Source organism: Dreissena polymorpha, chromosome 2 (genome assembly GCF_020536995.1).
Source record: "Dreissena polymorpha isolate Duluth1 chromosome 2, UMN_Dpol_1.0, whole genome shotgun sequence".
Lineage (NCBI taxonomy): Eukaryota > Metazoa > Mollusca > Bivalvia > Myida > Dreissenidae > Dreissena > Dreissena polymorpha.
Genome location: NC_068356.1, coordinates 155,121,461 through 155,147,306, shown reverse-complemented (window position 1 = coordinate 155,147,306; position 25,846 = coordinate 155,121,461). Strand labels below are relative to the sequence as shown.

Below are 25,846 nucleotides of genomic sequence, written 5' to 3'. Positions count from 1 at the left end.
GCATCTGATCATACTGTATTAAGATTTTTGCATCTTTCAAAAGCTTATTTAAAACGCAGTTTATTGATAAAGAACACATAATCCCGCCCAAAATACACACGACCGGTCGGGCATGTTACTAGGACATTGGCTAGCCCGGACCTAGGTACAGGCAGTGAATGTCATTCGGACGTGCCTTAGTGTTAAGCCCTGTGATCATGACTCGCAGATGACCCCTATTGATTTTCAGATCACTAGGTCAAAGGTCAAGGTCACGGTGACCCGAAATAGTAAAATGGTTTCTGGATGATTACTCAAGAATGCTTATGCCTAGGATCATGAAACTTTTCAGGTACATTAATCATGACTCGCAGATGACCCCTATTGTTTTTCAGGTCACTAGGTCAAAGGACAAGGTCACGGTGACCCGAAATAGTTAAATGGTTTCCGGATGATAACTCAAGAACGCTTACGCCTAGGATCATGAAACTTCATAGGTACATTGATCATGACTCGCAGATGACCCCTATTGACTTTCAGGTCACAAGGTCAAAGGTCAAGGTCACGGTGACTTGACACAGTTTAATGGTTTCCGGATGATAACTCAAGAAAGCTTACGCCTAGGATCATGAAACTTCATAGGTACATTGATCATGACTCGCAGATGACCCCTATTGATTTTCAGGTCACTAGTTTTATAGAATATATTGAAATATTTTGTTCACGAAAACTTATTAATAAAGCTAATTATTAATGAAGCTTAATAAATTAACGATTTCAGCTCTTGTTTATAACACAGACAGGGTGTTAATTTTATTACAAGACAGCGTATATAGCGGACCCTCTTGATATTTTTCGGCTGGGATTTTCAAGAATCTTTAAATAATTTTAATTAATTGATAATTTAAGGTAAATAACCTTTCATATAATTATACATAATAATCTCTTTGAAAATAAACAACAAGGTCACTAGGTCAAAGGTCAAGGTTACAGTGACAAAAACGTATTCACTAAATGGCTGCCACTACAACTGACAGCCCATATGGGGAATATGCATGTTTTACAAACAGCCCTTGTTGCATTTTCGGTCTAAACACTTTATTATACTATCCCAACACCGTTCAAGCCCCCTATGTGTGCACATACATGTTATATCTACATGTAGTATATGATTTTCTTTTCTACATTTACATTTAAAACAAGTGAATGACTCTTGTAGACAGGTGTTTACGGTGGCTGCGCAGCATCGCGGCGATCACAGGTGTTCCTGTAAACGAAAGCGTGTAATCACGGCGATTTTGGGTGTTGCCCGAACATGGCGGTCAGAATTGTATCCACCCGCCCCCCCCCCCCCACCCCCACCCACCCCCCCAACTCCCCGCAAAATGTCACCCATCGGGAAAAGTGAACACCACAGACAGGTGTTTTTGTTAAAGTACGCGGTGCCTGTACTATGCAAAGAAGGTCAGCCGTAAACGTTTAGGGATTCTTTCGAGATGATGTGTGCATCTCATTTTATTCTGCATAATGTTTTTTAACCAGGTTTTCTGAAGGAAAAAACTGGTTATTAGATTGGTGAATGCGGGCAGGCTGGCGGGCGGGTGGGTGTGCGGGGGGAACAAGCTTGTCAGGGCCATAACTATGTCGTTTATTGTCAGATTTTTAAATCATTTGGCACATTTGTTCACCATCATTGGACGGTGTGTTGCGCGAAAGAATTACATCGATATCTCCAAGGTCAAGGTCACACTTTCGAGTTCAAAGGTAAAAAACGGCCATAAATGAGCTTGTCCGGGCTATAACTATGTCATTCATTGTCAGATTTTAAATTAATTTGGCACATTTGTTTACCATTATTGGACAGTGTGTCCAGAGAAAGAATTACTTCGATATCTCCACGGTCAAGGCTGCCACGACTAAAAATAGATTGATTTTGAAACAAGGTGGGTAACTATGATGAACAATCAGTAACAATGTACATTTTGAGTTGAATTGTCTTCCTTCATCAGATTTTTTTTAAAATTGAAAATCTGGTTTTGTGACAATTTTTTTCCCTTGTTTAGCTATGGTCCTGAAATTTGTCCAATTTGTACTTCATGATATAGCTAGCCATAGTCTGATAGAATTTAAGTTGATGTAGCAAGGTTAGTCAGGTGAGCGATTCAGGGCCATCATAGCCCTCTTGTTTCTCTAAAATAGCTGCCGTGAGACTTCAAAGCGCAATGGGGGCATTGTGTATCACAAACGCAGATCTGGTTTTTCTTTTTAATGTTTGTTTTTTGATGTTATGATTTTTATATTTCTTGTGCAGATGACTGTTTAGAAACCAAATACCAGATAATTGTGGGTGCTGGTTGTATTGGAAGATATGCAGAGGTGGACGTTCTTGTTGAAAAATTACGGACTAAGAAAATTGTGAGCCATCAGAAAAAGCTTGAAATCCAACAGGAGCATAACAATGAAGAAAAGGCGTTCCTCTTGGTGTTGGATATTATAAAGGATACTGATGAAAATGTATTGAAGTTCCTGAAGTGTTTACAGAAGGATTATCCAATTGTTGCAGAATGGATAACAGGGGACACAGATGATAAAGATATAGGTTTGCTTTTCTTCAATATTTTGATATTAAATGTAGAAATAAAGTTAATGATTTTCTCAGTTTTGGTAAAGTTGTATTCAGGGGGTGGGGGAGGTGTTGTTTCAAATATGGGGCGGAAATTCGGCCCCATTCCCAATCTTAAAAAGTGTACAGCAGAACTTTTTTAGCTCACCTGAGCACAACGTGCTAATGGTGAGCTTTTGGGATCACTTTTTGTCAGTCGTCCGTCGTCAATATTTTGTCTTGTTTACACTCAAGAGACCACATTTTTTGTCTGATGTTCATGAAACTTGGTGTAAAGAATTGTCCCAATGATACCTTGGTCGAGTTCTTGGTCGAGTTTGAGGTAAAAAAAGTAGGTCACTAGGCCAAATTAAAGAAAAAACATGTTAACACTAGAAGTCACATTTATTGTCCAATCTTCATGAAACTTGGTCATAATAGTTGTCTTAATGTCATCTCAGCTGATTTTGAAAATGGCTTCGGTAATGGTTGAAAAATATTACCACCAGAGAGTGGGTCATTTTTCATTATAATTATGTCTGTAGTAAAACCTTGTTTAATCTCTAGAAGTCACATATATGGTCCAATCTATATGTAAATTGGTCAGAACATTTATTCTTATGATAGCTTGTTTGAGTTCGTAAATGGTTCCGGTCTTTTAATGGTACAATCTTCATGTAAATTGGTGAGAACATTTTGTTCTTTGGCCAAATAAAATAAATTGTGTGGATCGGTTAACCCGACCCTACCAACGATTTGGTGCCAACCTGACTTGTTTTTGTCTTGTATATTAAAATAAATAGATCTCGGACAAAATCCCGGTACCGTATGGAAGGGCTGCACAGGGGTTTCGCTGTCGATCGCCATTGGCGCCAAATGGCGCTAAATTTTTAAAAGTGGCTCCAATTTTTTAAAAGTTGCGAATTAAAAAAAATTGGTAAAATCCTATCCAAAAATATATACTGCGAATCGAAAGCACGCGACCGAGCATTAGTGGCCAGCGACTGTCAGTTGTAAATATTGATTTACGATGATGTAAGCAACCTACAGTGCAGAGTAAATTGAAATCACTGAAGCGTGTAAGTGTTACAAACGTTGTTTTTACTGCTAATGTCAAGTTTTATGGTGGTTATTATCGGATTAACAGCCCCTTTATGAGAATGAGCAATAAATTAAGTAACACGGGGACAAACTGCCACAACGATCAATAATTATAATGATTATTAAGGGCCGCTATTTCTTTAATCAAAACCATGGGGCTGGCAAAAGCATTTAATTTCTCCACAAAAACAAATAAAAACTTGTTTCAACAGGTAATTGTGAGCATTTCTGTTTACTAGTTTCATTATTATAATGTTCTGGGAAGGATATAATTTGATTAAGATACCAACAATTTTTGAAATAAAAAGTATATCATTCACTTGATGTACTATATTTCGGATTTAATAAAATTCGGACATTTAAAGATAGGGACATGTATGTGTTGGTTTGTTGTTGATAGTTTGTAAAAATATGTTTTATTTCAGGCAACTAGAATGGATGGTGGCAATTATCTGGGCCTTTCTGTCAGGAAAAAGGCATGAAAAACATTCATTTAATTGAACCTGGAAATCATCCACCACTAACAGAAAACGTTTTAACAACAGAAGCTGATGTATATCATGTTCAAATGACCAAATATAACTGTTTAACAATTTGAAGTGAGATGATTTATTTTCTGATGTTTTATATTTCTTTTTCCCTTTCACATGATGTGCATTGGTGTGATTCTATGTTGAAATAATTAATTTTGAAACATTTATGCAGCATACTGTTTAATACATTGATGTTAACATTATTATATTATTTTGGTTATCTGTGTTGTTGAAAAAATGTTATTTATATACAAATAAAGATTATTAAGACTCATGAAGGTATGACTTATGAAGGTACTTATTGTTTTTTATGTAATAACATACTTTTTAAAGTGATAATATAGTCAATGACATTAATGCAGTAAGGTTTCTTAAAATGATTGTTCTTATGAATAAGGTTGGAATAACTGACAGTTTTCATGCCGCAATAAAATGGCGACAACTTTTTTGGGACCAGTGAAACCTTTGGGCTGCACCCTCTATATGTTTTTTTTTTTTACATTTGTAGACTGAAATGACATTATTTGGTGCGTTATGACTCTTCAAGAAAACACAGCAATAAAAGTCATTGATAACGACATTTAAAAAAAAATGTTTTTACCCTTTCTCGCAAAAATACGCATAATCCCGTCTCAATCGATTCCTCAATACATCTGTATCAACCATACTTTCTATCAATTACTGCATACTTACTACTTTTCCCGTCGCTACTCATTACCCAATAATCCAGTATATTACAGTTTTAAAGCAAATTCTGGTAAATAGTTACAATAAAAGTGCTAAAAATTTCAAGAAACACAAACTTACTTCTTTTATCAAATAAATTTTGGCATTTGTTATTCTTTAAAGATGTGATGAAATAACTTCCAATTGTGGCATTTTTTTCCCCTGAACATGGGTAAATCGCCTGACGTTCATGTTTTTATACAGCACAAAATACACCCACACTTTCCATGTGACGTTGTACATGTCTGCATTAATTTCGCGCATTTTATTGAGACAAAGGATAAAGCACTGTTTATTTGACGCTAGAATTTGTTAATGTCGCGTTAGCATTAAAATTCGGAAGCGTATTTCAGATAACAAATTGAATTTGAGAATGGAATGAAACATTTACAGTTGTGTGTTATGAATTCAACGATAATTTGTTTAAGTGCATTACGTGTCTAATAAATTGAATTGAACTTTCATTTTCCAGTAGCTCTATTTATTAGCTCGGCGTTTTCGAAAAAAAGAACGAGGTATTGTCATAGCCAGCTGGCAGTCCGCCGTCTGACATCCACCGTCTGACGTCCGCCGTCTGACATCCGCTGTCTAATGTCCGCCATCTGCCGTCTGCCGTCCGCCTCGTGCTAAAACCTTAACATTGGTTCTAAAATCAAAGTGCTTCCACCTACAACTTTGAAACTTCATATGTAGATGCACCTTAATGAGTTCTACACGCCACACCAATTTTGGGGTCATTAGGTCAAATGTCAAGGTCACTGTGACCTCTAAAAAAAATTAATCTGAAAAGCTTTCTTTTATTGAAAACTGCACCTGTAGCCGAGCGTGGCACCCGTTATGCAGTGCTCTTGTTAATATGTATAGACAGGATCTGACATATGCTCTGTTTGAGCTGCCATTTGTCAGGTGGATGGATCGTTCAATAACTGAATGAAGATGTGTCTTAGAGGTTGGTATCATGTAATTATGGGCATTTTCTGAAACAAAAAGGCAACGTATGGTTACAATGTAACAATATATATTAGAACACTATATAGCCATTGCAAAAGCATGTGAGCCATCACACCAAAAAAAAATATTTACCTACATGTATATGGCTTATAGTAAAATATTGTTAACACTCTAGAGGCTACATTTGTTGTCTCATCTTCATGAAACTTGGTCAGAAGATTCATTCCAATAATATCTTGGACAAGTTAAAAAATGATGCCGGTTGGTTAAAAAACATGGCCGCCTGGGGTGGGGTATTTTTATGTCCCCCACTATAGTAGTGGGGGACATATTGTTTTTGCCAGTGTCTGTCTGTTGGTCTGTTTGCGCCCACTTTAACATTTTGCAATAACTTTTGCTATATTGAAGATAGCAACTTCATATTTGGCATGCATGTGTATATCATGAAGCTGCACATTTGGAGTGGTGAAAGGTCAAGGTCAAGGTCATCCTTCAAGGTCAGAGGTCAAATATATGTGGCCAAAATCGCTCATTTTATGAATACTTTTGCAATATTGAAGATAGCAACTTGATATTTGGCATGAATGTGTATCTCATGGAGCTGCACATTTTGAGTGGTGAAAAGTTAAGGTCAAGGTCATCCTTCAAGGTCAGAGGTCAAATATATGTGGCCCAAATCGCTTATTTTATAAATACTTTTGCAATATTGAAGATAGCAACTTGATATTTGGCATGCATGTGCATCTCATGGAGCTGCACATTTTGAGTGGTGAAAGGTCAAGGTCAAGGTCATCCTTCAAGGTCAGAGGTCAAATATATGTGGCCAAAATCACTTATTTTATGAATACTTTTGCAATATTGAAGATAGCAACTTGATATTTGGCATGCATGTGTATCTCATGGAGCTGCACATTTTGAGTGGTAAAAGGTCAAGGTCAAGGTCATCCTTCACAAGGTCAAGGTCATCCATCGAGGTCAAACATCATATAGGGGGACATTGTGTTTCACAAACACATCTTGTTCCTTATATGTCTTTAGTAAAACCTTGTTAACTCTCACATTTATTTTCCGATCTTCATGAAACTTGGTCAGAAGATTTGTCCCATTGATATCTTGGATGAGTTTGAAAATGGTAACCTTTGCTTGAAAAACATGGCTTCCAAGGGGTGGGGAATTTGGCCTTATATTGCTATATATGGCTATAGTAAAACCTTGTTAACACTCTAGAGGCCACATTTATTTTCCGATTTTCATGAAAATTGGTCAGAAGATTGTCCTAATGATATCTTGGATGAGTTCGAAAATGGTTACCTTTGCCTGAAAAACATGGCTGCCAAGGGGCGGGGCATTTTTGTTTATGGCTATAAATGTATATGGCTATAGTAAAATCTTGTTAACACCCTAGAGGCCACATTTATTGTCCAATCTTCATGAAACTTGGTCAGAAAATTCATCCCAATAATATCTTGGACGAGTACAAAAATGATGCCCGTTGGTTAAAAAACATGGCTGCCAGGGGCGGGGCATTTTTCCTTATATGGCTATATAGTAAAACCTTGTTAACACTCTAAAGGCCACATTAATTTTTCCGATCTTTATAAAACTTGGTCAGAAGATTTGTCCCAATAATATCTTGGATAAGTTGGAAAATGGTTTTGGTTTCTTTAAACATGGCCACCAGGGGACCGTGCATTTTTAGCTCACCTGAGCACAACGTGCTAATGGTGAGCTTTTGGGATGGCTTTTTGTCCGTCGTGTGTTGTGAGCCGTCAACAGTTGCCTTGTTAACTCTCTAGAGGCCACATTTATTGTCCAATCTTCATGAAATTTGGTCAGAAGATTGGTCTCAATGATATCTTGGATGAGTTCAAAAATGGTTACGTTTGCTTGAAAAACATGGCTGCCAAGATGCCGGGCATTTTTCCTTATATGGCTATATATGGCTATAGTAAAATCTTGTTAACACTCTAGAGGCCACATTTATTGTCTGATCTTCGTGAAACTTGGTCAGAAGTAGGGCTGCAACGAATCCAAAAAATATGTTCGGATCCGAATCCAAATATGGTTTCTTCCAGTTTTTCGGATCTGGATCCCTTAGATAAGAGAAAATTAGAATTTTCTGTCTAAATTAAAGAAATCAATGTGTTAGAAGTATAATTTGACTAAAAAACATTAAACATTTATTAACGAAAAACATAACAAAATTCTCGTTTAAAATTGTAGCAAAGTCAAAATAAAACAAAACCTTAACACTTATTCACTTTATAGTTTGTTGGTTAACATACACTTTTCACTGTTCATACAGTTTGATTTTTATTTTCACAAAAATTAACATATCAACATTATCGGGGTCAAGGCAAGCCCTATGAGCACTGACGAGGTCTCCTGCTGTGGAGAAGATTCTCTCACTGGGCACTGAAGTTCCTTGCATCACAAGATAGCATTTAAACTTAGTATATGACGAAATATGCTTTCAAGACAATACATTATGCAGGAACACAATTTGACAGGTCGCGAAATTATCCAAAATTTACCTAAATAACATTCCAGCCACACTGGATCCACTACCGTTGTTTTTAATACAACTCAGAAAGACAATAAGGATTGAAAACTTACTTAATGCCATTAGAAATTGCATCTGTAATGTGTAAATCCTTCATGATTTCGAATAAGTTTTGCTTTTGGCGCTCATTACGTAATGTCCAACAGTGCTTTCCTTAGACCTCAAATCTCAAGAGTCAATGACTCTTGGGACCATATTTTCGAGAGTCAAAATCAAATTTGTATGAGTCATAATAATAACGCAGGAGAGTCATTGATCTTTTGTACTTTAAGCAAATCACTGAGATATAATATATACAAAGCAACAAATTAACAAATATCTAAACATTTATTTCTTATATTCCAGTCAATAAAATACACAATGTAAACAAACATTGTAACCTACATTGTGAGCAAAGTGAAATCAATACGAAAAAAACACACTCACTGGTACTGACATAATATATATCAGGGGTGTCAATTGTCCCAAATTTGAAATACGGATAATAAAGCATAGAGTCTGAGACCGTAAGATAAAGAAAATAGAGGGCACTAGCCCTAGCTTATTGTTTATTTTTATTTTCTTTCTGTATGCAATTTCTTGTGAGTACAATGCGAAATGTTATCAATCAGACCATCCGTAACACAGAATGTGTATTCATCATTCTATAAAAATGTTATAAAGATCTTTGAAAATAAATTAAAATCGACGAACCATACCGTATCCGAAAACGACTGTCCGAAAACATGTCGAGATACGTCTTTTGCACATGAAATGAAATATGCATTTTGTTTGACTGCAGAAAATGAAAGCCATTAATAAGTAACCTAGCAATCAATATATAATTCGGTTGACATTATGATATTGCAGTGCTTTACTTTGCTAATAGATAATTTATAGATGGCATTTGTAGAATGGTACGTTTTTCGGAAAGTAGCGAAGATGTTTCGTAAGTTACTGCTCATGTCAGTGCCAGCCGCTTACTGTCAAAAATCAGCAATAAATACCCCCTCCCCTGCCTTAAACTAACTCATCGGATATACATTCATCTCAAAATTGACCCTGGACGGCTCAAATCCGTATTTAATTATTTCATTTGCCATCTTCACCGAAGACGTGCGACAAACTCGCCGTTTGTCTATGCCGTCTCAAATGGTAAATTATTTCGCTCATGTTGTAATCAATTAGCACATGCAAAATCCAAATTTATCACTTTGCCACAAGGTCAGTTATACCGGTTCTATGGTTATTTTTAGCAACTCTGATGCAAAGCGTGTTATGTGACGTTATACATGTAGCATGTACATATGCCAGCATAACTTTTGCGCGTCTTTGAACAGAGCAAACATGAAGTAAAACCGGGTTGGGGTATTCAGCTTTGGAAATACATTCTGACATATTGTGGAAGTATTTCTTAAAATATGCTTTACAGTCTATTGTGGATATGGATGTTATTATTATATATTGGATTATATTATTAAAACTGACGCGGGTGAGTCCATTATGTTTTGGCGGGTTTAATACATGTCTTATCTGCAAACAGCTGATAACAAACGCTCAGAAAAATAATGTAGCGTTGATACACGCGTCATCGAACCAGCAGTGTTTTAATTGGTCATTACTAGATTTCTCAATTTGCCAAACTCCCCCTACTGGGGGGACTTGTGCTTCAATGATTGGAAACAGGCGATAACGGTTAGCGTCTAACAAAAGAGATATTCCGCCCCAAGCCAATTATCACTTAGTCTTAACAACTTCTGATCTCGTTGACGCAAGTCGGTATATTCCCCCGGGTCAAATGTGACGCATGGCGTAATTTTCTCACGAGTCAAACTAGGGTCTTCTGTAATTTTCAAGCGTCAAAACCCGGGAGCTCGGGTCAAAGGAAAGCCCTGGTCCAATGACGCTCTTATACAATAAAAGCCGAAGGATCTCGAATGATGCTATTTTACTGTCACATGTTAATAAATATCAACTATTGTACGTATCTTTTATCTTTTAAACAGAACTAGTTCTTGTGAAAACAGCGCTAGGTTACATACAACTATGAAAATAAATATTTGGAACCGAAATATTCAGGAGTGGATACGTACCCGCGAATCTGAAGTTGGATCCCATATCATCGGCTATTTCTGGTACCCGTTGCAGCCCTAGTCAGAAGATTCATCCCAATAATATCTTGGACAAGTTCAAAAATGATGCCGGTTGGTTGAAAAACATGGTCGCCAGGAGACGGGGCATTTTTCCTTATATGGCTATTGTAAAACCTTGTTAAAACTCTAGAGGCCACATTTATTTTCCGATCTTTATGAAACTTGCTCAGAAGATTTGTCCCAATGATATCTTTGATGTGTTTGAAAATGGTAACCTTTGCTTGAAAAACATGGCTGCCAAGGGGCAGGGTATTTTTCCTTATATGGCTGTATATGGCTATAGTAAAACCTTGTTAACACTCTAGAGGCCACATTTATTGTCCAATCTTCATGAAATATGGTCAGAAGATTTGTCTTATTGATATTTTGGACGAGTTCGAAAATGGTTAAAAAATGATGCCGGTTGGTTGAAAAACATGGCTGCCAAGGGGCGGGGAATTCATGAAATCTTCATGAAATATGGTCAGAAGATTTCTTTTATTGATATTTTGGATGAATTTGAAAACGGTTTAAAAAAGATGCTGGTTGGTTAAAAAACATGGCTGCCAAGGGACGGGGCATTATTCCTTATTTGGCTATAGTAAAACCTTGTTAACACTGTAGAGGCCACATTTATTTTCCGATCTTCATGAAACTTGGTCAGAAGATTTATCCCAATAATATCTTGTTATCTCAGGTGAGGGACTTTTGGCCTTTCAGGTCCTCTTGTTACTTATATAGCTATAGTAAAACCTTGTTAACCCTATAGAAGCCATATTTATTGTCTGATCATCATGAAACATTGTCAGAAGATTTGTCCCAATGATATCTTTGACAAGTTTGAAAATGGTTCCTGTTGCTTGAAAAACATGGCCACTAGGGTGCAGGGCATTTTTCCTTATATGGCTTCATGAATTTTCATGAAACTTTGTCAGAATATTTGTTTAAATGATATCTTGGATTTGTATGAAAATGGTTCTGGTTTGTTGAAAAACTTGGCTGCCAGGGTGTTCACTTGTCATGAAAGTTGGTAAGGACATTTTGTTCTAATGACATCTTGGGCTGCACAGGACTGGTCAGTTCCTTTCCTCTCAGGTGAGCGATTTTGGGCCTTTCAGGCCCTCTTGTTCCATATAAGGCTATATACGGCTTAAGTAAAACCTTGTTAACACTCTAGATGCCACATTTATTGTCCAATCTTCATGAAATTTGGTCAGAAGATTGGTCTTATTGATATCTTGGATGAGTTCGAAAATGGTTACGTTTGCTTGAAAAACATGGCTGCCAATGGGCAGGGAATTTTTCCTTAAATGGTTAAATATGGCTATAGAAAAATCTTGTTAACACTCTAGAGGCCACATTTATTGTCTGATCTTCATGAAACTTGGTCAGAAGATTCATCCCAATAATATCTTGGACAAATTAAAAAATGATGCCGGTTGGTTGAAAAACATGGTCACCACGGGGGTGGGTTTTTTTTTCCTTATATGGCTATAGTTAAACCTTGTTAACACTCTCGAGGCCACATGTATTTTCCGATCATCATGAAACTTGGTCAGAAGATTTGTCCCAATAATATCTTGGACAAGTTATAAAATGGTTCCGGTTGCTTTAAAAACATGGCCACCAGGGGGCAGGGCATTTTTATGTCCACCACCACTACATTTGTATAGTGGGGGACATATTGTTTTTGCCCTGTCTGTTGGTTGGTTGATTTGTTTGTTTGTTTGCTCCAACTTTAACATTTTGCCATAACTTTTGCAATATTTAAGATAGCAGCTTCATATTTGGCATGCATGTGTATCTCATGGAGCTGCACATTTTGAGTGATGAAAGGTCAAGGTCATCATTCAAGGTCAAAAGTTAAAAAAACAAATCCAAGGGAAGTAGTAAGCTTTAAAGAGAGATAATTATCTGAACCTGCCAAATGAATTTTTTTAAAATCTAAGCGGCGCAGTAGGGGACATAGTGTTTCTGACAAACACATAATAATTATCTTGTTCTTAATATGGCTATATATGGCTTTAGTAAAACCTTGTTCAGAGCTCCAGATAACATTTTGGTCAAAATCTTATTTTACTCCCTATTTTAAAAATTATTTCTTATTTTACCCCCTATTACTAAAATTAATCTTATATTAGTCTGTATTTGTTAAATTAATTATTTCAAGCCAAGAGTATTGCTGTTTCCATGGCTAAACTGTTCTCCTGGATACTGAACCTGAAGGTTTTTAACCGCTTTAGATTCACAGTCATTTACGCATGAGCTTTTAAGTTCATCAATTATTGACAAAACCGTGTTTGGTTATTTGGTTCTTGAGAATCTGATTGAAAGAATGCAGGCAGCATGAATTTTTGACACCAAAGTTTTTACTTTTTTTGCTTTCCACACTTTAATACACCGCTTGGTTTGGCAATTTTGATTTTTATGTTACGACCAACGGACATGGGGGAAAAAAACATCCCAAATTTTGAAAGAAAAAAAACACTGACATGGGTGTTTCAATTATGTCTGCAAGAAGGTCCATGAAGGTGCTTCGTTTACCATTAAAGTCTTTGACCAACCGCTTTTTTATTTTTTTATGTTATGACCAATGGACATGGGGAAAAAAACATCCCAAATTTTGGAAGAAAAAAACCACTGACATGGGTGTTTCAATTATGTCCGCAAGAAGGTCCATGAAGGTGCTTTGTTTACCATGAAAGTCGCAGTCCATAATACAGTTGAGATGGAAGCAACAGGGCAACAGATAAGATTTTGGGTCAATTAGTTTTCACTGCAAGCTTTTTGTAGCAATTAGTTTTTTCCCTCAAAACTATTTGTCAATAAGTGATTTTTACAATTTGATCAAAACGTACATACATTTCTGGATCAGGTTAGCGCTGCATTTTTTGGATTTTGATTATTCTCAGCAATTCTTATTCCAATTAAGTCATTATAAATTGACAGTGACAATGATTGTTTGTAAATATTAGTATTTATTGTATATTGACAAATGGATGATGGAGTCATTTTGTTTCAACCAGTTTTTACACTCCTGCCTTTCAGTCTCAGAGCATTCTCAATTTGCTAAACCCTCTTCATGAATGACAAGCCAGTGGAAATCAAGATGTTATTTGTTTTTAGCATAGGTGCGTTTACGCACCTATGCTTATGGTATATACCACATTTCGAAAATCCACATCGATCGGTTGCCCATTATGAAGCCTTACCTGATCAAAAATCAGACAAAATATCTATTTAATTTAGTATATGGTCATTCTTACAATTTTTTTTTGGAAACGTTTTTCTAACGTTTTCTTCCAAGAATATTGCTGACACCGTTTTTAGTGAATTTTTCTAAGACCGTTTTATGTCAAAAAATCTTCTTATAACCTAAAACAAATTTCGTTCGTAAAACAATTCTATCTGCATTATAAATCTCAATCTCCTACGCAGTGGCCTCCCTTATACTAGAAGTTACTGATCGGGCGAAGCAAGGGAAGTAACTGCTGTGAGGAGTTTCTATAAAAATCTACATTCAGAAATCTGTATTCAGAACTCAATCTGTTGTGCACGTCTGCATCTAACGCTTACCACAAGTTTTACGACAAATTCTTGACGCAGAGGAAAAGGGTAGCGTCTATTTTCATTTGTGAAAAGAATAGTTCGATACAGATCTGTCCGTGCTTAAATTTTGAAAGGCTTGGGTAATTATTTTTCATAAGCGTTTCAAACACTGATGTAAATGGAAAGATTATATATTTAAATAGTCGGTAATTGTTTAAAATTATTGATTTGAGACATTCGCGGATGGCGATATCGAACTACATTATACCACGTGACGCCATTCTTCCCTGTATCTTGCACCTATGCTTTTAACGCCATCGGCGCTCTCGTTGAGATACGGAATTGCAGTGGTGTTTTGAGCCGAATATTTCAGAATCTGTCACCACCTGCTCTATTAAATATGATACGGCTAAAACACGGTATTGGTGCTGAAAGAAGTCTCACGCAAAAAAATAAAATTGTAGATACAGCATTTCCTTGGTGTTATTTTTAAAGCTCAGGGTATCCCCTTCTCAAATCAAGTTGAATTTTATTTGATCATGCATGCATTATTTTTTTATCTAACATTTTCATCCTATGGTATAATACAAGTTACAGACACTACACTAGTCATATAACATGCAAGAAAAACATAGCAGAACTTCAAAACTTAGTTATTTTTACTTTAACATCAACTACAGGTTATAAACTGTTGAAATAAAGCAAAAAAACAAAAGTGATTACTATCTTAACAAAAAAAATCATAGCATTAATGAATCAGGTATCAGACCAAAAGGGAACCAAGCAAGAAACTTTTCTATAACTTTTATAATAGACCCACAAGATAGCTTATTAGGCTGTAATTTGTCTGAAACCAGGAAGTATATTCAAACAAAATAAATCAAACGATTGGTTTGAAAAAGCACAAGTTTTCATAAAAGGTAGAATTGCATGCTCATAAGTTTGGTTACAGACTCTACCAAAATATATGATTCCAAAAACAGTTGCAGAATGGCATGAAGCATGAAAAAATGCACTATAAAAGCAAGTTTACATAAAAACAGTGACTTGAACATTATATCAAATGATTTTTGATCTGTTAGAATTTTAGTTAAAACACATTTTTTTGTGTACATGATCTGAGTTGGTTACAGACACTACACACGTTTTATATGGGGTAACAATAGCTGTCCAGGAGATGTGTAGCTTGACAATTCTAAGTGCTGGGCACATAAAAGATAAAGAAGACTAATATGACATTATAAGTTTGGCATCTCATATGAATTGGCACACCTGTATAGAGTTATCAAATTAATATAATCTAGAATTTCATTATGCAGCAATAAGCATTACCAAATAATGTGCGGAAAACTTTTCAAACATTTTAGTGTAAAAAAAATGTAATTTTGCAAGCAGCAAATCAGTGATGTTTTTACAACCCTTTGTTACTCTAGCTATCAAGATAATCACAGAGAAGTTTAAGCTTTAAGGAGTGTTTGCCCTGAATTTGAATTTGCGATGTCCACTTTCAATAATATCTCTGGATCTTGTGCGCTATAAACAAGATGACATCTATTGATTCCTGTAAACAGTCATCTCTTCCAGTCCAAATTTGCTTAACTTTCAAAATAAATGTATTTCAATCTGATTTCTGTTCCAAAGCAAACACTAAAATGTCCTTTGATTCCATTCTTTTGCTCTAGCCTAGCAGCTACAAAGGCATCATAGTTGTATTTTAGCTTCTCATATTTTCGTTTGTTCTCTCTATGCTTAACCTTCATGGAGCCAAACCTAGTCTTATTTTTATCTTTTCTTTTTTGCTTGATTTATCTTTGCTTCCTGAAACAAGAACGGAAACAAAATTCATTTTCCTTTCTTCAAAGTTTCTGCTACTAATTTAAGTATAAGAATGTAAATTTATATACATGTAGTGTAAAGCATACAGTGCGCATGTCTTCATTGATCCATTCATAAGCAAAGGAAATGATTAAATGCAGCCATTTGGATTCAGACATGGTTAAAACTCATCACTTTAGCTTTAAAAATGATTTCATATGCTCTTTGATAGCATGAACAATAATAAGTTAAATGTGTAGGCTTTGTAGTGTCTGTAACCATATGACCATAAAAATAAACTGTTTGATATTGTGTCTGATCTCAGTAAATTCTCAAATGGTTTTGTTTGTATTTACTGTTCTCATGATATTTAATGCAAAAAACTGTTTCCAATTGCATATTCTAGGAGATAATTGAAAGAAAATGCCAGTTTATAGAAAGCTACACTATGAAGACAATTTTCTTACATTATTATGATAAATATTTCAAATTTCAGACAGAAAATGTCTAAATAATGCACGTTAGACATCAGCAATGTAATACAAAATACAATTTTGTTTCATTTTACTCACATATAACAAAAAAGGTTTAAAGCTTACAGAAGGAGGTTAGTGGTTACAGACACTATGAATTTTAGCGTAGCATTATCGAAACGGTAGATACATACCCGAGTCATTACCAGAGGTGTGTTCTTGTCTTCTCTCCATATTAAAGGGTTGTATCATAGTAAAGAACACAGACATATTTAGATAAATCATTTTAGAAAAAGAAAATCAGGTTATATTGTTCCTAAATAAATTGTTCATAAAATAATTCCACAAGAATGCTTACAATATTTCATCCCAAAAGGTCTTGCATTACCTTTTTAGCCGGATTTTTTTCGAAAAAATCTCGGCTTATAGATTGATGTTGTCGGGCGGGCGGGCGGGGGGGCGGGGGGCGGGCGGGCGGCGTGCTCGAAAATGTTAAAGTTCTTATTTCATGGTATAACTTTGGTATGCTTGGACCTAGAGTCTTCAAACTTGACATGAAGGTTGGCCAGGATTAACAGATGACCACTGGTCATTTCAAGGTCATTCATTTGAAGGTCAAGGTCACTGTGACCTTCAATATAAAAAATGTTAAAGTTGTTATAACTTTGGTATGCTTGGACCTAGAGTCTTGAAACTTGACATGAAGGTTGGCCATAACTAGTTAGTAACCACTGGTCATTTCAAGGTCATTCATTTGAAGGTCAAGGTCACTGTGACCTTGAATGTAAAAATGTTAAAGTTGTTATAACTTTGGTATGCTTGGACCTAGAGTCTTGAAACTTGACATGAAGGTTGGCCAGAACTAGTAAGTAACCACTGGACATTTCAAGGTCATTCATTTGAAGGTCAAGGTCACTGTGACCTTGAATGTAAAAATGTTAAAGTTCTTATTTCATGTTATAACTTTGGTATGCTTGTACCTAGAGTCTTCAAACTTGAAATAAAGATTGGCCAGTACTAGAAGATGACCACTGGTCATTTCAATGTCATTCATTTGAAGGTCAAGGTCACTGTGACCTTAAATGTTAAAATGTTAAAATTGTTATAACTTTGGTATGCTTGGACATAGAGTCTTCAAACTTGACATGAAGGTTTGCAAGCACACTTAGATGACCACTGGTCATTTCAAGGTCATTCATTCTAAGGTCAAGGTCACTGTGACCTTGAATGTAAAAATGTTAAAGTTCTTATAACTTTGGTTGGTAAAAATGTTAAAGTTCTTATTCCATGTTATAACTTTGGTATGCTTGTACCTAGAGTCTTCAAACTTGACATAAAGGTTGGCCAGTACTAGAAGATCACCACTGCTCATTTCAATGTCATTCATTTGAAGGTCAAGGTCACTGTGACCTTCAATGTTAAAATGTTAAAATTGTTATAACTTTGGTATGCTTGGACCTAGAATCTCAAACTTGACGTAAAGGTTTGCAAGCACACTTAGATGACCACTGGTCATTTCAAGGTCATTCATTTGAAGGTCGAGGTCACTGTGACCTTGGATGTAAATATGTTAAAGTTGTTAATACTTTGGTATGCTTAGACCTAGAGTCTTCAAACTTGATATGAAGGTTGGCCAGAACTAGTAGATGACCACTGGTCATTTTAAGGTCAAGGTCACCGTGACCTTGAATGTAAAAATGTTAAAAAATAAAAAAATTGAGATCAAACTTTCCTAATTGTCAATTCAAGTTCATATTTGTGACCTTAAATGTTATTGTTGTTCATGTATATGCATGCATTCAAAACATAACACAAGGTTTGCTCATGCCTTGAAAAGTACTTACATTTCATTTTGACCTTTGAACAATATTTCAGTAATTTAAGTATTGCATTGACAAAAACACGAAAGGTACTTTCCTGTCATTTAAATCAAAAATCCGGCTTCAATGCGGTCATCTCCGACCGCGGAACTCTTGTTTTGCACATTAATCTATTGCACAATGTATGATGTAACATTCCAACATAAAAGATGGAACTTTCTCATGAGTAAAACAAAATATTTATGAGAAATAGAACAGGGATTTTTATGTCCCCTACTATAGTAGTGGGGGACATATTGTTTTTGCCCTGTCTGTTGGTCTGTTGGTTGGTCTGTTTGTTGGTCTGTTGGTTGGTTGGTTTGCGCCAACTTCAACGTTTGCAATAACTTTTGCAATATTGCAGATAGCAACTTGATATTTGGCATGCATATGTATCTCATTGAGCTGCACATTTTGAGTGGTGAAAGGTCAAGGTCAAGGTCATCCTTCAAGGTCAAAGGTCAAATATATGGGTCAAAATCGCTCATTTAATGTACACTTTTGCAGTATTTCAATATTCAAGATAGCAACTTGATATTTGGCATGCATGTGTATCTCATGGAGCTGCACATTTTGAGTGGTGAAAGGTCAAGGTCAAGGTCAGATGTCAAATATATGTGGCCAAAATCGCTCATTTTATCAGTACTTTTGCAATATTGAAGATAGCAACTTGATATATGGCATGCATGTGTATCTCATGGAGCTGCACATTTTGAGTGGTGAAAGGTCAAGGTCAAGGTCATCCTTCAAGGTCAGAGGTCAAATATATGTGGCCCAAATCGCTTATTTTATGAATACTTTTGCAATATTGAAGATAGCAACTTGATATTTGGCATGCATGTGTATCTCGTGGAGCTGCACATTTTGAGTGGTGAAAGGTCATGGTCATCCTTCAAGGTCTAATATATGGGTCAGAATTGCTCATGTAATGTCACTTCTGCAATATTGAAGCTAGCAATTTTATATTTGAAATGCATGTGTATCTCATGGAGCTGCACATTTTGAGTGGTGAAGGGTCAAGGTCAAGGTCATCCTTCAAGGTCAAACATCATATTGGGGGACATTGTGTTTCACAAACGCAAATTGTTTTCCTTTATTTTTTACACATTTTTGTAGTGTCTGTAACTTTTCTTAGTAGTATTTTTTTAATAATGATAATATTTTAGCAAGGCAAATTTCAGCCAACTTAGACATTACATGAATACACATTAGCAAATGTAGTATTTATACTTTTGCATGCAAAAACTTCTTAACTATTGCCACATAAAACTTTCAATGGTTACAGACACTACAGAATTTTAAATAAAAAGATTTACCAATGAACTATCAATTTTGCTTAAACCCCGGCTTATCTAGTAGTTTGAATGGGTTTTGTACTTATCATTATACATAACTGAATTATTTATGTTAATACAAGTTTAATTTACTGAAATTTTGTACCAATAATTGGAGTATAACAATAAGTATATGTTTGAATTTTAGTGTTGAAACAAAATCCCTGCTGGTAGTATTTTACTTATAAAATCTATAATATTTTACCTATTTCATTAATTCAAGCAGCAAATCGTACCGGATACAAGTCTGTGTAACAATTTTTATACCAATGTTTGCATCATTTGCTGATATAAAGAGCATTTCTCATTTAACCCATTTCATTCGGCATTCGAATCGATTCGTACGTACCCATTTCATTCGGGATACGAATTGACCAGTATGTATTACTGACAGTAGGGGAACCCTGTGTATACGTCGGAAAAACGTCGTAAAACGTCATCAAAACATGTGGAAAAATACCCAGATACAACTTCCTTTGAGCATGCGCAGATGAATCAAAACACTGCGCCAATTTTGAATAACAAGGAAGTGAATTTTGTAGAGTATTTCTGAAGCGATTTTGACAGTTTTTTTTTCATTTTCGTCATGGCGGATAGCACTGACATTGAGAGCGATGGAAGCGAGATTGAGGTGGAATTAAATCATGATTTGGACACGAATACAAGTGATTTGAATGAGTCTGTCTATGAATGTGAACAAAGGAATGATGGCGAGTGGTTTCGTGGTCTTTTTTAATCCGATGGCGAAAGTGATGACGCGTTCAAAGGATTCGATGCAGAATGGAAGACTGCAAACTTCGACGGCAGAAATAAACGAAATTATAACGAAATTGCGGGTGCATAAGCTTTTAGATAAGTTCATTCCCTTTCAGAAAATGTATGCTTTGCTGTAGTTTACATGAATAATGAACATAACATCAATAATTCTGTACCATACTATGTTGGTATTTTTCATTATCAATGGGACCAAATTATTTTGGCGGTTTTAGTAAGTTTCCCCTTGTATAGTAAAATAATCACAACTTTGGTATTTGTAGGAATATTTTAATAATTTTTTCTTTCCCATAAAGTGTATAAAATTTGGAATAATTGATACATTGACACCTACACATTTTATATATTAGATCATCTTGATTTATTTTGTTGAAAATGTTGCCACTATTGATTTTTTATAATTTTAGTTTTATTTACCGGGTTTACAGCCTATTATTTCGTTTAATTATGAAAATAATAAAATAAAAAATATATGACTGGATTCAGAATTTTGTCTTCTTTCTAAAAATGTATACATATATAAACTTCAATTACATAATAAATGTGGTACTGAAATTTATCTGACCAGACCCTCAAATGTCTGGCATGGCTTATCAGTTATTGCTCAGGTCTCAGATCTTGGGGTAATCTTATCTGGAAGGGGGGCAGAATGAAATGGGTTAAATCAATTGATTTTTTCAAGTGAGACTGCGTAGCGCTAAAAAAAGGCCATTTTCTGAGCATGTTTCAAGGTATATCTCAAGAACATGTAGCACTAGCCTCTTGAAATTTTCAGGAAAATAAGATGGGTATATGACAGTGTAGTGGACCTTAGAATTAATTCCTATCTTGTATATCTTTTATGTGCCATGGATATAACATAAAAAAAATGAAAATCAGCACCAATACCGTGTTTTAGGCAATAGTATATAATACTCTTCCCAATGGTCCTAACCCGTCTGCGTTTAACAGAGAACGTTTTCCTGAATTTATTTCAGCGGAAGCGGTCGCACTAAAGGTTAAAGTACACTAACCATAATTTAACGCGGAATGGAAGAAAAAAAGAAAAACTGAAACGACGAAGAATCAATTTCAATTCGATTTCCATTTTTATAATTGTTTTATGTACGATTGATTTTTAATTTCAATTCATTTTCTGTCAAACACAAATAGTAAAAACGATATAACGAACCTTATCTGTTGCCCTGCTTGTTAACACTCTAGAGGCCACATTTATTTTCCGATCTTCATGAAATTTGGTCAGAAGATTTGTCCAAGATGATATCTTGGAAAAGCTCGCAAATGGTTTCGGTTGCTTGAAAAACATGGCCACCATCAGTGGGACATTTTTCAGTATAGCTATATATGGCTTTAGTAAAACTCTAGTGGCAACATTTATTGTCCAATCTTCATGAAACTTGGTCAGAAGATTCATCCTTATTATATCTTGGACGAGTTTGAAAATGTTTCAGGTTGGTTGAAAAACATGTACACCAGGGGGCGGGGCATTTTTCATTATATAGCAATAGTAAAACCTTGTTAACACTCTAAATGTCACATTTATTGTCCGACCATCATGAAACTTGGTCAGAAGATTTGACCCAATGATATCTTAGATGAGTTGAAAAATAGTGACGGTCGGTTGAAAAACATGGGCACCAGTGGGCGGTGCATTTTGCCTTATATAGCAATATGGCTAGTAAAAACCTTGTTAACACTCAAGAGGTCACATTTATTGTCTGATCTTCATGAAACTTGGTCACTAGAATTGTCCCAATGCTATCTTGGAGGAGTTGAAAAATTGTTCCAGTTGGTTGAAAAACATGGCCATCAGGGGGCAGGGCATTTTTCCTTATATGGCTATAGTAAAAACTTGTTAACTCTTTTAAAGTCACATTTTTTGTCCAATCTTCATGAAACTTGGTCAGAATAGTTGATTTAATGATATTTTGATGTGTACAAAAAATGTATCCAGTCTGTTGAAAAACGTTGCCACCAGGGTGTTCACTATTCATGAAAGTTGGTTAGAACATTTGTTCTAATGACATCTTGGGCTGCACAGAACAGGTCAGTTCCTTTGAATCTTAGGTGAGCGACTGTGGGCCTTTCAGGCCCTCTTGTATTTTAATTTTAAAGATTTTACAAAGCATAAACACATACACTGTTTAAACAGTACTGCGCATCATGAAAATGCATTAAAACTAATGTTCATATAAATGGATCACAGTAATACTTTAGTTTAACCAATATTCACAATTGTAAACGGATAAGATATAGAATAACAAGTCTCGCTTTCGGTAATCAATACATGAATCATATGCTTTCAGCAAAATTTCAAATGACTTTCCTTATAATTTAATCCATATCCGTTTTAATAGTGCATTGTAAAAACACTGTAGAAATCTTTTGTTTCTTCATTTGTTATTGCAAATTGCCAAAAATCTGGATTATTTGATGTTTTTTTAAATCTTTTAAATATAGCTACGCAAGTTTTGCGCTATTTTGTTTAATGGTGAGGTTGATCAGCGGCGCTTGACTTGAACTAATACATCGGTTGCATGGGTTTAAATTTGTAATCAAATTACGTTTGTTACCGATTAAAACAAGCAAAGACAGTTTAAAGATTTGTAAACAAAATTTGCAAATTCGGAATAAAAACTGTGAAACCAATCATATTTTTATGCCCCCTGGTAGGTCGGCATATAGCAGTTGAACTGTCGGTCTGTCTGTCAGTCTGTGATTCCTTCGAAAACTTTAACATTGGCCATAACTTTTGCAATATTGAAGATAGCAACTTGATATTTGAAATGAATGTGTATCTCATGGAGCTGCACATTTTGAGTGGTGAAAGGTCAAGGTCGTCCTTCAAGGTCAAAGGTAAAAAAACAAATCCAAGTAAAGAAATAAGCTTTAAAGGGAGATACTTATCTGTACCTGCCAAATGATAAAATAAATAAATAAAATAAATGAAAGCGGGGCAGTAGGGAGCATTGTGTTTCTGACAAACACATCTCTTGTTAAATTGTGAAATGGCTGTTTATGACAGTTTTGAGCAAAAAAAAATCAGTTTTTAACAGTTTAAAACGGCCATTTTGTAAAAAATCATGGCCTTGTTAGATTTGTGAATTGTCCGTGTCAAAATTGTGAAATGTTCGTCCACAGACAGTCTCAAAGAAGGGAAACAGCCCTGCTAGATGATGTGTAGGTCAAGTTCGAACATGGGTCATGCCGGGTCAAAAACTAGGTCATGGGGTCACTTTGTGCGTTTTAAACATTGAGCATGGTGTCTGCTGTTTTTTGTGAAGACATCCTGCACAATATTCTGTGTCAATGTGGCATGTATGGGTATTTGTCACGTCTGTGACAAAGCTTTAGTTGCCCTTTTTTTATAAAACTAGATATGAACAAGTATTCTAATGATTTCTCAGAGTGAGATATGATTCTTGAAAAACAGGGGCAGTTGTAATTATGTGAAGATAGTAAAATCAATTGAACACTCAAGGAGTAACATTTGTAACCCACTCACTGTGACACTTGCATAGAACATCACATTGTTGTTATAATATCAGGGATATTTTTAGAAATCAAAAGTACATTTGTAATAGTCCCAGTGACTCAAAGGTTTTAAATCTGTGGGTCCCAGAGAAAAAGTATGGGTCTCATCTATGAGCAGATGAAAAACATAGTGGATCAGGGTATTTCAAAACAGTGTTTCAGATTGGCCCCAATACCCTCAGGACAGGTGTCCTAAATGGTATTTTTTTCCGGACATTTGTCCTGATTCATGAAAAAACTTTCAGATAGTTTTCAATCTGAAACACTGCAACATTTTAATGACATCACATGGCTATCGAGTCACAATTAAACAGGAAACTTTAAAAGGCAACTTAACAGTTTTATGACTACACTACGCGACCCGCGATCTTTGCCTAAATCTCGCATCATGCGTTAGGGCCAACGTGACAAATCGCGGTGATTTGCCGCGATTAGTCACAATAACACTCTACGGGTGATTCGTGGTGATTCCGCCGTGATTTCACTCTGACCATCTCGCGATAAAGATCAGCTATGGAATCATTGCGAAACACTGCGATTCGCAGTGACTACTAGATTTAAATTTCAACTTATTTACTTATGTCAACATTATTGACGATCACATTAGATCGCGAAAAAGTATTCCAATATGAAAGTAAACACCCTACATGCTGAATGTGGAATCCTGATTTCCAAACAAGATCTTTATTTGTTGAAACAACAATTGTACAGTACAGCTCACGCAAAACCGCATCCACGAGTATTCACTCCGCATCATGCCGAGGCACTCGGCAATATTTCGCATATATAAGAAACATATACAGATAATACCCTGATATTTTTTTACTTCTACGCAATTGTTTTAACATTTCGTCAGCTTCTCTGCATACTTCATACAATTACCATCGGATGTCATCCGTTAAAACAATGATTTTGTATGTCAGTAGAAATCGAAGAAATTTTCACAGTTTTATCTCGGAAACGAGACTTGCTTTAAACGTCAAAAAAAAAAAGATATCTATAATTTATAAGCATAATAGTTGCTAAAATACACAGACGACACATATATAATTAATGTCTACCGATTGAATAAAATCAAATGTTGGTTTATTTTTAAAATGAATACTTTTACTTCATCCCGATTTTCAGAAAAGGACTTGTACATGTGCATCTAAATTTAAATTTACACATAGCTTCAGGTGATGTGCGCGTGTTCTGTGGGAAAACCGCCGTCCAGATTGAACTGCTCTTTAATAAAATAGTAGCGTGTAAAATTCATTTGATGGAACTATTATAAACGTTTATCTTTACAATTTCTTGAGCAATGTTGAACGGAATATACTTTTGAAAATGGAAGCCGTGATCATTCGGAATTATCGTTATTTTAAATGTTTAAAACGTAGTTTGTTACACTTTAAATTATGTGGTGAATCTTTTGATTTGCGGCATTCTGTTTCATTTCGGACCCCATGCAATTTTTCAGATCATAATCTCTGTGCTTTATTTCTCGAACTTGTTAGTTTCTGACCACGTGTGCTACTGAAAGTAACTATGGGGACTGTGTACTAATGGCCCGTATAAGTGGCAAGGACCCGTGTTTATGTTCTTAAATGTTATATAAGCATGTGCACTATTAATGATTAAGATGGTCAGTACAAAAATTTTACTGAAAACCGCCGACTGCGTCTTTGTTTTATTATCCAATTAAGCCCCGAACAACCAATATCCTGTGTATTACCAGAAACAAACTTCAGATTAGCTCGTGTCATCTGTCAAAACAACGATTGTATAGCTAGTTATAAACATATTCAAACATATTGAAGTAGCTCACACAGTTAATTGATTTTAATTCCCATATATGATCTCGGAAACAGACTTGCTTGAAACATTTAAAATAACGTTATTAATTTAATAAGAATTGCTAAACATAATGAGTACCAACCCACCATACCGTATACATATG

General features: G+C 35.5%; 1 protein-coding gene across 9 annotated transcripts in view; it reads left to right on the top strand.

Annotated features, from left to right (window-relative positions):
* LOC127869549 (sterile alpha motif domain-containing protein 9-like) overlaps nt 1–25,846 on the top strand; it is a 225,913-nt gene that overhangs the window by 48,166 nt on the left and 151,901 nt on the right. For all 9 annotated transcript variants that reach the window (XM_052412203.1, XM_052412204.1, XM_052412210.1 and 6 more), the window contains exon 3: nt 2,291–2,578. In XM_052412203.1, the coding sequence (XP_052268163.1) occupies nt 2,291–2,578 (288 nt within the window). The remainder of the gene's footprint in view (nt 1–2,290; nt 2,579–25,846) is intronic.